General features: G+C 49.1%; 1 protein-coding gene across 4 annotated transcripts in view; it reads right to left on the bottom strand.

The window, feature by feature from the left end:
• The window catches only part of lrp1aa (low density lipoprotein receptor-related protein 1Aa), a 181,923-nt gene that overhangs the window by 73,022 nt on the left and 96,604 nt on the right, over nucleotides 1-12,297 (bottom strand). For 2 of the 4 annotated variants that reach the window (XM_088914172.1, XM_088914177.1), the window contains exons 20-26: nucleotides 10,118-10,168; nucleotides 8,362-8,529; nucleotides 5,291-5,473; nucleotides 4,967-5,167; nucleotides 4,201-4,446; nucleotides 1,834-2,031; nucleotides 59-263 (exon numbers count right to left, since the gene is read on the bottom strand). In XM_088914172.1, the coding sequence (XP_088770298.1) occupies nucleotides 59-263; nucleotides 1,834-2,031; nucleotides 4,201-4,446; nucleotides 4,967-5,167; nucleotides 5,291-5,473; nucleotides 8,362-8,529; nucleotides 10,118-10,168 (1,252 nt within the window). The remainder of the gene's footprint in view (nucleotides 1-58; nucleotides 264-1,833; nucleotides 2,032-4,200; nucleotides 4,447-4,966; nucleotides 5,168-5,290; nucleotides 5,474-8,361; nucleotides 8,530-10,117; nucleotides 10,169-12,297) is intronic. The other 2 variants (XM_088914182.1, XM_088914185.1) reach the window with 1 other exon arrangement.

The raw sequence follows: 12,297 nt of genomic DNA, 5'->3' as shown, positions 1-12,297 counted from the left end.
GGCTGTACTGCAGCCTTTGTTTTGGTTTAGCGGGTATCGGGGGAGGTGGGGGGCTCACCCGTAGCGGGGGTCTAGGGCAATGGCCCGGGGGTGCTCCACGTCCCCAGCCAACAGGGTGGTCCTCATGGTGCCGTCCAGCTTGGCCACCTCGATCTGGTCCAGGTTGCTCTCCACCCAGTAGATGTTGCCGGCGATCCAGTCCACTGCCAGCCCCTCGGGAGTGGCCAGGCCATACTGGATCACCACCTCGTAACTGGTCAGAGCTGGCCAGGACAAACACAAGAGCCGCAGGTCAGAGGGCACTGAGCAGGAGCAGGCGTCTGGAGCCAGGCTGTGTTTGGGCTGGAGCTTACTGGGAAAGCCCAGTCATTACTTCTGTACACAAAGAGTTGTGGGAGAATGGAACAAGACACTCTGCCATCTTGTTGAACCATCTACCCTGTCCTCTTCCAAGAAACACCTAGAGGAGATTCTCGTCAATTCACTCCTAACTACGAATTAGGCTAGATGAGCGGAATGGCAGTAGGAATTTTCATGCCATTCATGATAGACTGGGCAATAAAAGATGCGAGCTCTGTTTGCCACATGAGTCAAATGCCCCTTGTTGCTTACACACTGGTTTCTGATCTGAATATGGTTTGTTCAGGAGAAGAAGGATTCTGAGGCTGTGGGGGGTGTCTGGTGTTTGACCAACATGCTGTGCCTGGAGCCACCTTGGACGCTCAGTTTCACTTTTAGAAGATGCTTTCCGGGATAAGACGCTGCCTGCTCTGCTCGAATGGAACAGCTCTTTTGCTACTCTTTTACATTCCTGCCTGGTTTGTCCCACAAGGTAAGCCCGTGGAGGAGCCATTGTGAGGATCTTACACACACAGCCAGCGGGGACTCCGAGTCTCAGACTCCCAGCCTCAGACACACTGCCAGGAAGGCAGGCAGCAGACGCTCGCTTGTTTAGACAGTCGCTATTAAACTCAGATGTCTGGAATAGCAAACGAACAGTTTTCTTCCCCCTCTCCTTTCTTTCTTTCCAAACCCTAATCAACTCAAAACATCTAATCGTCTCCAGCTAATTATTACCATTATAGGAAGGTTTGAAAACACTAATTAGTGTCTTGCATAATAATGAGCAGGAAGCCTCCTTTTTGTTGTCTGACTGCCTAGCAAAACGCCAAGTCATTTTCTGAAAGGGGCTGTTTTTTTTTTCCTTGAACAGGAACTGAAACGTGAACGCAAGGCCCCGCAGGACGAAACCGCTGTCGCCCCGCTGGTCCTTAAAATCCGTTTACGAGGACAAATACAGCACTTCATGCTGAGTTATGGATTTGTGGTCTGATTGCACACAAAGAGCTACTGTGCCACACCACGCCACCATGAGGTGGAGGAAAAGAGGAGCTGTTCTGAGAAATCGGCCTGTTCTGCCCAAGAACACGACCCCAGTTAGCAAACAGATGTTGTTTACAGTTCACAGGGCACCATGGCAAAAGTATTTGCAAGGGACAGCCACAAGATTTCGCCTCTTAAACAATGTTTTTTCCATTTTTTTATTTTGCACCCACTGTCAAATTGCAAATTATGTCGTCACACCTTGGTCACAGGGAGAACGACAAGGTTCTCTGACCTGATTTCTGACCTGATTTCTGAGATCCACAGCACCTCACAGGAGAGTCAGCTCCAGCTGTGGAGCGCTAGTCTGGACCACAGAGCCCAGCCTTCTCTCACAACGAGGAGCTTTTTTTAATAAAGAGAAATAACCTGAACAAGGTGAATCTTTTTTAAACACGTCTGTGCGGTGCAGTTCCCCCAAGGACAGGCAGGGGGTGCTGCAGCCCATACCTCCACTCTCAGGCAGCTTCCCGCGGTAGATCTTGTCCTCCACCACATCTGTCCAGTAGAGGGTGCTCTGGTTGAGGTGGAAGTCCAGGGCGATGGTGTTGCGCAGGCCGGGGACCAGCACACTGAAATCGCCTTTGTGCAGATCGATGCGGCGGATCTCGTGACGGTTGGAGAAGATGATGAAGGGCTGGAAAGGATCTGGAAAAAAGGAGCATTTTTCTTGGAAATGCTGCAATGATAAACGAGGAGACAGCTAGGCCAGTCTCCATCAGCTTACACAGCATGTATCTGAGATTTGTGCATCAGTGCACCAGGCCACATAGGTGTCTGAGATTTGTGTATCAGTGCACCAGGCCATGTGTTGTGTTTGACTGTTGTGCACCAGGCCACGTGTTGTGTTTGACAGTTGTGCATGAGTGCACCAGGCCACGTGTTGTGTTTGACAGTTGTGAATGAGTGCACCAGGCCATGGGTTGTGTTTGACTGTTGTGCATCAGTGCACCAGGCCATGGGTTGTGTTTGACTGTTGTGCATCAGTGAACCAGGCCATGTGTTGTGTTTGACAGTTGTGCATGAGTGCACCAGGTCACGTGTTGTGTTTGACAGTTGTGAATGAGTGCACCAGGCCATGGGTTGTGTTTGACTGTTGTGCATCAGTGCACCAGGCCATGTGTTGTGTCTGAGATTTGTGCATCAGTGCAGCAGGCCATGTGCATGACTGAGATTTGTGCATCAGCACAGAAGGCCAAGTGTGTGTCAATAAGAGTCTCCCAACAAGTCTTTATCTATCCATTATGACAGTAAATGAGTGTGCCCATATTACTGTATGTCAGGGTGTGTCAATGAGTGTGTGATGATGTATAGTACAAGCCTGTAGGTGACATATATGAGACATGTATATGACATATATGTCATGTATGAGCCTGTGTGTTGATACTGTAAAGAGTGTGCAAGCGTACTGCTCCTGCGCCCTGTCTCACACATGGAGTTAATTTCACTCTGGCTCAGGCCCAGCCTGCTGGAAAAGATCCCCCCTCTGAGAACCTCCCGGCTTTATCCCCTCAAACTGCGGGGGGGGGGGAGTCAGGAGCAGGCAACTGAGAAAGCGAGGGGCCTACAAATCCCAGGACCAGGACACATTCGGGAGAAATGCTTCTACTACAATTTTCAGTTTTAAGGGAAAAATGTATTGGGAGGGGAGCTGGGGGCCAACTCTCTGCACTCTGCCAAAAAAGTTCCTCCTTATTTGCCTTTTCTCCAAACAGAGCACATTTCAATTCTTCAAATTACCCTAGAATTAAAAACATGCATTTTGTTACTGCTCTCTATATTGTTTCGGACTTGATTGGCAACTTAAAATGTTAAGACTTAACAATCTGCAAATGAAGATCAAATTCTGCTCCTGAGCAAACAGTGAGGAATCCTGCCGTGTTCTCCTGTTTCTGGCCGTTAGCATTCCTTTCTCTCATCCCTCTGCGCTCCAATCACTTCAACACCCCCATCCTGTCATCTCAGCTTTCATGGGCAGATCCGGTCTTCCCTGCTCTCCATTTTATTCCCTAATCCATCTCCCCCATCGCCCCTTTCCCTCTCAGCACTCCTGTTCCTGCCAACCCTCCCCTCGTCCTCCTTTCTCACCACCTCCTGTTGCTCCTGGTAGCCATCTGCAAATCCCTTGCTCCCTGCTTCCTTCTCATTCCCTCTCTGCTTCTTTAACCACAGTCCTGCTTTCTCAATTTCTCTCTCTTCCTTCTTCCACAGGCCTTTCCCATCATACCCTAGCCCATTCCCAACCTTTTCTCCCCTCCATCCCATCTCCTTCCTTATTCCTCTTCCATTCAGATACCTCTCTCTGCACTGATCAGCCCTCCCCTGCACCTCATTGCCCTCTCCAAACCCTCTCTTCTCCTTCTCATCCTTCCTTCCACATTCCTTGCCTGCCTTTACTTCCTATTCCCATTACCTTTCTCTCCCACATTCCTCATTCCACCTAATTCCTCTCCCAGTCTCCCTGTCCTCATTATCCCACTTTCCTCTCTTCCCAGTCTCCCTATGTCCTCATTATCCAACATTCCTCTCTTCCCAGTCTCCCTCTGTCCTCATTATCCCACATTCTTCTCTTCCCAGTCCCATTCCTCTATCTTCACTATCCCACATTCCTCTCTTTCCAGTTTCCCTCTCCTCACTATCCCACATTCTGCTCTTCCTAGACCCCCTGTTCTCACTATCCCACATTCTGCTCTTCCTAGACCCCCTGTTCTCACTATCCCACATTCCTCTCTTCCCAGTCTCCCTGTCCTCACTGTCCCACATTCTTCTCTTCCCAGTCTGCCTCCCTCCGATTGGGCCACCCACATCCCTCCTGACCTGTGCTCCGACAGCTCTCCTTGTCCGGCTCCAGTTCCCAGCCCTCGTAGCAGGAGCACATGACGAGGTACTTCTCCTGCTGGCAGCGCTGGCTGCACTTCAGGTGCTTGGCGCAGAAGCTCTGGATCTGGCAGGTTTTGTTGTCGGCCTCGAGTTCCATGCCCAGCGGGCACGAGCAGGAGATTCCCTCTCCTGGTGCCACCGTGCAGTTGTGGCTGCAGCCCCCGTTCCCCAGAGCGCACAGGTCTGTGAGCGAGAGGGAAGGAGAGTCAGAGAGGAACGGGGCTCCAGAACTTGCTGGGAGTATATCTACCACGTTCACCAAGACTGAGGAGTTAACACTGCTGCTACAGCATGGCGTCTGTAGTCTCGGACAGGGAAAGTTACAAGGGGACCAGGCAGAAGCGCTCAAAATAGGCCCAAAGTCCTGGGTCCAAGCAAAAATCAAGACAAAGGACATTTAAGACTGAAAACTGTCACTGCCGTCTTTACACAGGGGCTGTGCAGGTGACTGAAACACGTTGGAAGTTGACTTCCTGCAAAATCACAACCAGATGGGACACTTTGATCTTTAAACTACATCAAGCATTGCATGTTCAAGCAAGACAGGTTACAACTGAGACCCATCTCCTGTTCTCATTCACCGCATGTGGTCTTTTGATGCAGCAAACCTCTCTACAGGAAGGCATCTTCAAACCTGATTTGCGGTCTGAATATTTTCAAGAAAGTGGGTTTAGAAAGATAAGCAGGGGGCGTGCCCTCGTACCGCACAGTTCCCCCTCGTCGGAGCCATCGGGGCAGTCGTCCTTGCCGTCGCACAGCTTCTCAGCGGGCAGGCAGATGGAGGAGTCGTTGGCGCAGACGTGGGAGGAGAGCTTGCACATCATGGGGTCGCAGTTCTCCTCGTCGGAGTTGTCCTCGCAGTCGCTGTCCCCGTCACACACCCAGGCCTTGCTGATGCAGCGCGCTGCAGGATGCAGGACGTTACTGTAGGACCCCCCCTCCGGCACGCGGCCCCGCTGTCGCAGCCGGGGCCCGCTCTACCCGCACGGCTGGAGCAGCGGGCCCCCCACCGGCCCCCCGTACTCACCGGAGTCCCTGCAGCCGAACTTGACGGCGGGGTCGCACATGTGCGTGACGCCCTCACAGTTCTTCTCGTCGCTCAGGTCCATACAGTCGGTGTCGCCGTCGCAGCGCCAGCGCATGGGGATGCACAGCCCGTCCATGCGGCACTGGAACTCGTCGATGTGGCAGCCGCCCGGGGGCCGCGTGGCTAGGGTGGGAGCAGAGATCACGCACCGTTACTCCCCCGGGAAGAGAGCCAGGGATTCACGATCCCTGGGGAGATTCGTCTGACAGCACAGTCCGGTAGGACAACACAACAAGGAATACACACACTACCAGCAGAGAAGACTTACAATAGTGTTACAGCGTTGTCAGACACTCACTAATGGACTGGACTCCTGGGCCAACTTTGAAAAACCCCACTGCCTAGAGAGATACACAGGTGCCCCTAGACCCGAATCAGGTCTCATCAGTTATTCCCTGTGCCCGATCAACCTGTAAAAAACTTCTTCTGAATTAACTTGGGAGATTTTGAACACAACACTGAACTACAGCAAATACTGACATAATGACAATGCTGGAATTGCTATTGGGAGATGATGGGAAAATGCTCTGCGGGATCAAATTAACTCCGCAGATCCATGTTTGCCTTCCTTGTGCTTCCGTGCGGACCATCATCTTCTGCGGAGACGAGCGAGTTACAGCTGCCCAGTCTCGGGGAGAGACTGAGGTGCTGTGATTGTTTTGAAGCTTGTAAGCAGTGTAGCTTCCCAACCGTGATAGTCAGGGACATCATGTAGCAGTTTTGTCTGGAGTTTAGAAAAGAGCTTTGCCCTTTGTTTTGGTTGTGGTGACCGTTTTTGATTTTCCACACTGTAAATAAAGAGCACTGTTTCCTTTTGCCTTACGGCAGTGTTTGTTGTGCCTGTTATCCTGGGACCTGCCCGTTTTAAAAACCCCATTACGACACGCCCATCAGACTGTCACAGAGGGTAAACCAGTCTTAAAGCTCTTTGAAAATAATACATCCATTAAGCTACACAGCCTACGAATAAAAGAAGAGGAGAATGATTTAGATCTGACTGTTGTAAAAGGCGTAAAACAAAGGCACTCTCACACTAACTTGACAAGTTCACAATATCAAGTGAATGAAAGAGCAGCGAGATCAACAGATTTATCTTTAGGGTTCCCAAATGTAGATCAAATATATACAAATATTCATTCGTTCCCTTTTCTATTTAAGCAGTCAACACAAATAAGTAGCAGGGGTAAATGCAATTGTATCAGTATAAACCGATTATGCTGTAATAAACTATGTTGTGACTCAGTTGTAACAAGTTATGCATGTGGAATACATGTGATGTATTTAGATGTACAGAAGCACTATGTGTCCATAACAACTTTCCCCTAGGAGACAATGAAGTTTATCTTTACAGGCTGACACAGCTAGAGGTGATAGATAAGCATGTGCCCATGTGTGGGACCTGTCATGAGGCACTGGTTGGGACTCAGCAGAGGGGAACTGACTGCCAAAGGCCAGGCACCAGCCCAAAACCTCCCCCTCTTGTCATCCGTGCGTCAGTTCACCCAGCAAAACCTCCCAAGTCATTAACAATTCCCCTAAGGGCCCAAAACGAGGACGGTCTTTCAAGCCCGTGGCAGGCATGCTGCCCAAGTGGCCTCCCGTGACCCCTCATGGAAACCGCAGGCTCTGACTCGGCCCCTCTGCGGGCCAGAGGAGCCCGGCAGCGCGGGCAGGATGTGGGGTGACTCCGCCGTGCAGGAGGGGGCAGCTCGGGGAAGCAGAGGAAGGGGGGGGGTGTCTGTTTATTTGCTTTTACCGCCAGCGTTTATTTTCAGATCCCACACAAGTCTCTCTGACCACAAAGAAAGAAGACGGAGAAGCTAAAACAGTTTAACTAAAACACTCAAATATTCTGAAGTGCTGGAATGAGGCCAGAGTGAGTTTTAGATGTCCTAGATTGAAAACAGGATCTACATTTTTGCCCACAGCTATAAAGGTCAACGGTTCTTAACAGTTCACGGCTTTCAGTGTTTAATTCTGATGTCTCTAACTGTCTTCACATCTGCTTTTTAATTAGACCTATCAATGAGAAAGCAAGCTGAAACATTTTGAAATTCTGATTCTGAATCTCCAATTATTTCCAGACTTGGCTCTCTGACAACAAGCCCGGTACCAGCTTGCGGACTAAGAAAAGAACAAGACAAGCAGGCCCTCATCTCCAACACACGGGAGTGTCCACCTGCAGAGCCCTCTGTCCTTTGACGTGTTGAGAGGTTCACAGCGCCTGACAGCTCCTACTGGGGGAGCAGCCTGTCGCTCGAGGATGTCACTGCAGGCACCAGGCAAGTCCAAGGGAGTCCTGGTTGAACAATCCCACCTCTACCTCTCTTCACTTGTGAGCACCACAACTTGGGGAAGCCCAGTCACAGCCCCTCATTGATGTGACTTGGGCTTGAATTGTGGTGTCTGGGCCACAGAGTTCAACCAGTGCTCCCAGAGAGTTGATTTACTGGGTGGGCTGCCCAGAAGACCTCTCAACCAGGCGTTCAGATCTCTTATTAACTTGTTTAGCTCCATCCATCTATTTTCTAATTACTTTATCATATTTGTGAGGGAGCCGGAGCCTATACCGGCAAGCAACTGGGACAAGCCAGGACGCACTCTGGAAAGGGCACTAGTCCAGGGTACACACAGACACACACACTCACACCAGGGCCAATTTTCCCAGAAGCCAATTCACCTACCAGCATGTCTCTGGACTGTGGGAGGAAACTGGAGCACCTGGAGGAGATCCATGTGAACATGGGGACACCATGCAAACTCCACACAGACAGCACCACAGGTCCAGAATTGAACCCAGGACCCCAGGACCCCAGGACCCCAGGACCCCAGGACCCCAGCTCCGTGAGGCCAACCACTGACCAACATCTTTGGTCAATAAACAACATCAATTTTTTTTCTAAATGAAATGTCCGCTCTTTTTTCCTAGCTATGCATTCTGCACCCCTGTGAAACCGGGCCTGGGCCCGGAGACTGCAAGACGTTCAAGATGGGTCCAGCCAAGCTCTCACCCTGGTTGGTGCAGTTGGCGTGGGTCTCGTCGCTGTAGTCCCCGCAGTCGTTGTCGCCGTCGCAGGTCCAGTGCTCGGGGATGCAGCGCCCGCTGTTGCACTTGAACTGGGCGCTGGAGCAGGAGTGGCTGCAGCCTGCCTCGTCGCTGTTATCGCCGCAGTCGTTATCTGCAACACAGCCGCCGTTACAGCACACAGCATCCACGCCGCAGGGCACGACTCCACCGAGCTGCCCGCCGCCCACTTGGGGCAAATCGGTTCAAGCCCTGCCTTGCACTGTGAAAGCACTCCTGCAGCCCATTCGCTATTCCCAGAATTCCCTAACTGCGATTTTGCCAAGGAGGCGGATACAGAGCATATACTGTATGTATGTGTTCTGTGGTCTATGGCGTACGTGGTTTTACATTAACGTGTGATATATATTAGTTCTCCTTAGTAAATATCCTCTAGAAAAATGTCTCATTCGAAAGTGAGCTCCACAGGTCTCAGTAGCTAAACTAAGCCACTTCACAATTCAGCTGGGACTGACTGACTCCTTTTTCCAGCTCTGCAGATTTGGACCATGCCCTGAACTCTACTGGCAGTGTGCAATATGGAAACATCCATTCTGTTCTGACCTGCACTGTAATTTACTCCAAAAGTCTATTCCATTCTCCTGCATTTTCCCAAGAACCCCTGAGCGAAACGTTTTTACTTGTAATCAAATGGCACATTGAGCTCAAACAGCTATCAGAGCAGTTCTGGGTTTACCAAGCAGATACTGTTTAGCCTTTAGTCTTTAGTCACAGAAGCAGTTAAAGCAGCGTCTTGTTTTCTTTTTTTTTTAAATAAACCCCAACTTACAACCTGCAGGAGTGCAAAAAATAGACCGTACATTTAAAAGCAGAAAGAAAGAGAGAAAAATATCACAGAAACTGCATAGATCATCCCATGCACCATGAGAGAATGTACCTGGGTCCGATACATTGAGCTTGGCAGCAACAAAAATTAAATGGGAAGCAAAAGAAATGCACACAGAAGCTATGCTTCAGAAGGCAAAATAATATATTTAGTACATCTGAGGGAGATCACTCACTAAAAAGACAGCAAAGTGCCTTTATTCGGCACAAGAGGCACTGATAACTGCCATTGCTGTTAAAACAACACTTTTTTGTGTACAACAGATTAACCCTTTACACCTGGGTCTGTTCAGACTTGCTTTAAATGCCAGAGTAGTTTTATTCTGTTTTCACATGACATTAAGAAATCCAAACTAACTAGGGCATACACCACATCCGAAAACAGCAAACCAAAGAGAAGGTTCCTTTTCGAAGGCACTGAATTTCAATTTGCCTAGACCTACAAGGGAGAGCTAGGGTTTGTGGGGAAAAAACTAGGCAAAACTAGAGGGTTTGTTTGCATGTACTGTATAATCCAAAATCGAATGCCATTTTTTTCCCCAACAAAATTTCCAATTTAAAACAGTCTCCAAATAATGGATCAATACAATACATTCTAGCTCAGCTGAATGTTTAATTGTTTAGCTCTATAAAATGGAAGCCTACTCATTATTATTGAAATTATTTTGTTCTCCTCCCAAAAAAAGCTGAAAAAAAGCAGTCTACCATCCAGCTTGAAAATAATACATTGATCAATAATTGTTGTGAAGCCCAAGCTGCCATTAGTTTTTAGAAGCAGCCCCCCCACCCTCCTTTTCCCAGCCTATGAGCTCAGCCCGGAGCAGTGTGGGATGGTGCATGTTGATCTATGCACTAACCGGTAGGGATGGGACAATTCATTTCATCAGAGCCGTCCCCACAATCCTTTTCTGAAACACAGAATCAACCAGACACAGGAGAGTGGGCAAGGGGCACGCACAAACACAGGGTACAGAAGACACAGACAGCAGCTCCGACATTAAGATGCGAGCAGACGACACACTGACACCAGGTGGAGGGAGGGTGAACAGCAGCCAGGGGAAGAGCCTTCACAGCACCTCATATCCTCATTGTCAGATTTGTGCCGTACTTTCATCCCCGATTACTGGCATACAAACCACTTACGGCCGCATCCGTCCAGATTCCCAAAGAGGGATTCAGAACAGAGCAAAAGAGCAGAAGACACATCTAGTGTAATGGGTTCTCTGAAGGCAGACCTGCCTCAAAAGAAACAGCCTGGCTTTCCCTCAACAAGCCTCTCTCCACCCCACTCTGAAAGACTGCCTGTGGGGGGGCGGGAGTAGGTGAAAAACAATGCTGAAAGACTAGGGGGAGGCCAAATTCTGGGAGGCTCGAGAAAGACGAAATTGGACAACCTGAAACCCAAGATGCTGTGAAGCTTCCCTTTTAGGGGTTTGTCGTTGGCAGTGCTGGCGGTGCTTAAGTCTGGAGGTGTAGGTGACCTGCTGAAGCCAGACAAATGTCTTTACAACCATGGCAGCAAAATCTGTGCGCGATCACAAAGAAATGATTTGATGAGACATTATTTGTGTTCCTAGCAAATCTGAAACCAGTTGTGTTTTTCACTTCTCGGCTCAGACCTACAAACCCTGCACTGCACACGGGGAAGACTGAGGAAGTGCAGGCATCCCCCTCTGATCCTCCCACCTCTGAACGACCCGTCTTTTTAAAACATCACCAGCCATTCAGTGCTGAATGGTAGAGGTGTGTTCCACAATGACGGGACCACATGTCTCATTGAGGGCAAGAGAGCCCCAGCCCACTGCATCCTACAGACAAAGATGCACTGCTGCTTGGGGCATCCCACTCAGTCAGCTAACCCAGGCCTCTGCCAACCCTTACCAGGTCACCTGGGAGGCCCTACAATATGATACGATTCCTTTATTTTACCAATTAGGTCAATTAAGACCAAACTGCACTTGAGAGAAGTATCGTGCTCAAGTGTACAAAAGCAGCATTCTACATGCGATTTGAACCCATAACCCTGTACATAATCCCCTACATAACCCTGTAGTATGACCACACCTTCATGCTGCTCCAAGGAATAGGAAGTTTGCTGCTGCAAATGCAGGTCTGCTATCTTCCAAACTGGATTCCAACAGCACTCAAATCAGCTGACATGGGTCTTGAGCCCATGACACCCACCTAGCAGCTTAGAATTTGAAGCAGGCTGGCTTTAATCGGCCCCTCTCGAACTCCCCCCGCGCCCTTACTCCTTACTCTTCTCACACAGCACCAATCAGCTGTCTCTCTGGAAAGTTGTATCCCCAGTTCACTGGCGGGTCACACTTCCTGTGCACATTAACTTGGAAAACAGCTCTCTAGGGAGACCAGAGCACAGACTGCAAACTGTAGCTCCCAACACAGTCTTGCACAGGACATGAAAACCTCTTTCTGAGCTCTGTTCTTCAGATTACATTAGGCAAGACGGAGGGACTGTTACTAAGTGTAAATGAACATCTACAATTGAACAACCAGCTTTTCCCATAGTTCTGTCAACAATCTGGGGGAGACAACATCTACTTTATTCCTTTATTAATGTGTGTGCTATGTTCTTTTTCTTGAAGGTTAATCAATTAATAGCAGAGTGGCCAAAGAAAGTCATTCAAGTGATTTCTACTAGGTACAGTAGCTGCTGCAGCTTTGTATGGAGTTATTCACAGAGCCAAAATAACTGAAGGAGGCCATTCAGGATGCCAATGGACCATCTGAGATAGAAGACTGGGGGGTGTTTGCTGTCATTGACATATTCCCTCCAGACATTCGCCCTGGTCTTTTTCTGAAGGGCTATTTATGTTGCATCTGGTCAAACAAATGGCAATGCAATAGCTAGAAAAAAGACCGCTATTTTCTGGTTGTGACTTTGTGAATTTCATGCCATTATAAGTGATAGGCTTATTATGATGCTCAGTATGTATACAAATACTGGAGATATCCATCTCCTTGTCGGTATACACTGACAAAAAGGCAGCTCCATCTCAGTATGTTAAATGACAGT

The sequence above is a fragment of the Atractosteus spatula genome, chromosome 1 (assembly GCF_055471065.1).
Source record: "Atractosteus spatula isolate fAtrSpa1 chromosome 1, fAtrSpa1.hap1, whole genome shotgun sequence".
NCBI lineage: Eukaryota > Metazoa > Chordata > Actinopteri > Semionotiformes > Lepisosteidae > Atractosteus > Atractosteus spatula.
This window is presented reverse-complemented; position numbering and strand designations above follow the sequence as displayed.